This window comes from Orycteropus afer, unplaced genomic scaffold (assembly GCF_000298275.1).
Source record: "Orycteropus afer afer isolate SDZICR_OR568_19922 unplaced genomic scaffold, OryAfe1.0 scaffold00052, whole genome shotgun sequence".
Taxonomy (NCBI): Eukaryota; Metazoa; Chordata; class Mammalia; order Tubulidentata; family Orycteropodidae; genus Orycteropus; species Orycteropus afer.
This window is the reverse complement of record NW_006921639.1, coordinates 1,873,046-1,875,011: the sequence shown is the minus strand read 5'-3', so window position 1 is coordinate 1,875,011 and position 1,966 is coordinate 1,873,046. Positions and strand designations below refer to the sequence as shown.

The 1,966-nt window shown below is 42.4% G+C and overlaps 1 protein-coding gene across 1 annotated transcript in view; it reads left to right on the top strand.

Moving 5' to 3' along the window:
* The first annotated feature begins 1,273 nt into the window (after window positions 1-1,273).
* Window positions 1,274-1,966, top strand: part of PTPN20 (protein tyrosine phosphatase non-receptor type 20) — a 125,988-nt gene continuing 125,295 nt past the window's right edge. The window contains exon 1 of the mRNA XM_007938681.1: window positions 1,274-1,358. Coding sequence (XP_007936872.1) covers window positions 1,274-1,358 — 85 coding nt within the window. The remainder of the gene's footprint in view (window positions 1,359-1,966) is intronic.

The window sequence follows — 1,966 nt, the reverse complement described above, 5'->3', positions numbered from 1 at the left end:
AATATATCAAATGTGGCAATTTAATAAAATGATATATTTATGTTTACTTAAACTCAGGATTATAGAGTTGTATGGATTTGAGTAATCTCACCTGTTGTCTCATTTCCTTAGTTTTAATTTGCTGCACTTTCTAAGCAAAAAAAAAAAAAAAAAAATCCACCCAATAATTTATAGTATTTTGTTTCATGACATTGATTGTGATCCCCACAATGTAACACCACTCCTCCTGCTTCCTCTCAGTGTTCACTGGTTCCATTCATTCTTCTTCCCTGCTCTTTCCTGCCTTCTGAGCTCTGTTTGGGGGCAAATGCTGCTTTGTTGGTCTCCTGTGCTTGATTGTTCTAAGGAAAGCATTTATCTCTGATGTTACGATTCTCTTTATACTCCTGTCTGTTGTTTGGCTGAAAGTTGATCTGGGGGTGTGAGTTCAGTTCCAAGTTGGAAGGGTGTCTAAGGGCCATACTCTAGGGTTCCACCAATCTGTATTAGGCTGGTAAGCCTGATCTTACTGGTCTTCTTTTATAATTTTGAGTTTTGTTCTACATTTTTCTCCCATTCTATCCAGGCTATTCTATTGTGAGCTCTCTCAGAGTGGTCAGTACTTGGAGCCAGGCACCAACTGGTTCTTCTGATCTTAGGGTTGTGGAAGCTGAGATTGGTATGGTCCATTAGCTGCTTGGATCAATTGTTTCCTCATGTCTTTAATTCTCTTCTCTCTTCTTTGCTCTGGATAGGTAGAGACCAATAGTTGCATCTTAAATGGCTGCTCACTAGCTTTTAAGACCCCAGTCGCTAACTCACCAAAGTAGGACATGGAGCATTGTCTTTGTGGTCTGTGTTATGCTAATTGACCTAAATGTCCCTCAAGATTATGGTCCTGTGGTGCAGTGAATTAATTTGGCCCTTCTACCTGTAGTCTTTGTGATTTCCACCACACGACTGGTTGGGACTATGCAAATGTGAGGTGCTTGTGGCCTGACAAGGGGATTGGATAACTTGTTAATAATGCAAATAAGGTTCATGGCACCCTTGTTGGGGTGGAACCATGAAAATAAAGTGTGTGGAACACTAACTGAGAATTGGTTAGCTTTAACATCCACTACGCTTGAAAGGAGCCATCCCAAAAGAAAAATAGTAGAATATCAATACCGTCAAGAAAGAAGATCATGGAGTTGAATACATCCTTTGGACCTGAGATCCCTGTGCCGAACTTCTCAATCTAGGACAGAAAGAGAGCTGCAATACTTTACTGAGGTGGCAAGAATGGTGAGAGATGGCCGAAGAGAAACCACATCAGCAAAGGCAGCAGAACAAAGAGGCCAACAGGAGATACAGCAGTGAGCTTCCTTGCCAACAGAGTGAGAAAGCTGAGTGCCTTCAGGCAGAAGGCTTGCTGATGGAGTGAGGTGCTTCTGTGGGCCCCTATCTGTCTATCTGCAGAGCTAAAAGAGCTTTGTAACACCTGCCCAAGCAGAACAGAGGCCTGGGGGCAAAAGAGAAGTGTGTCTATTGACCTGGCTTGGCAAAGGCTGTCCTCATTGAAGACTTGTATCCTGAGTGTTCCTGGATGTGAATTGTAACCTGTTACTTCCTTAATAAACCCCATAATTGTGTCATCTGAGTTCTGTGTCCCCATTGCAATGAATTGTTGAACGCTGTTGGTGTGTGAGGGATGGCTGGTATCTGAATTGGTAAAAAGATTGGAGGGTGACAGCATGTCTGGCCTCCATCTCATTAGAAACAACCTTGGACTGTTGATGCTGATGGTGAATCCTTCTCCCCCCTTGTAAAGTTAGAGGAGACCAGACAAAGCTGCCCTCATATACTTTTTACAGGTCCTAAGTCCCCAAGTCCAGTGACTCATTCCCTTAATGTATTTGGTCATGGCGAAGAAATTTTCATAACTTTGGGCCCTGTATCCTCTACTATATACATGGATTTATTTACAGCACATATAAATACACAT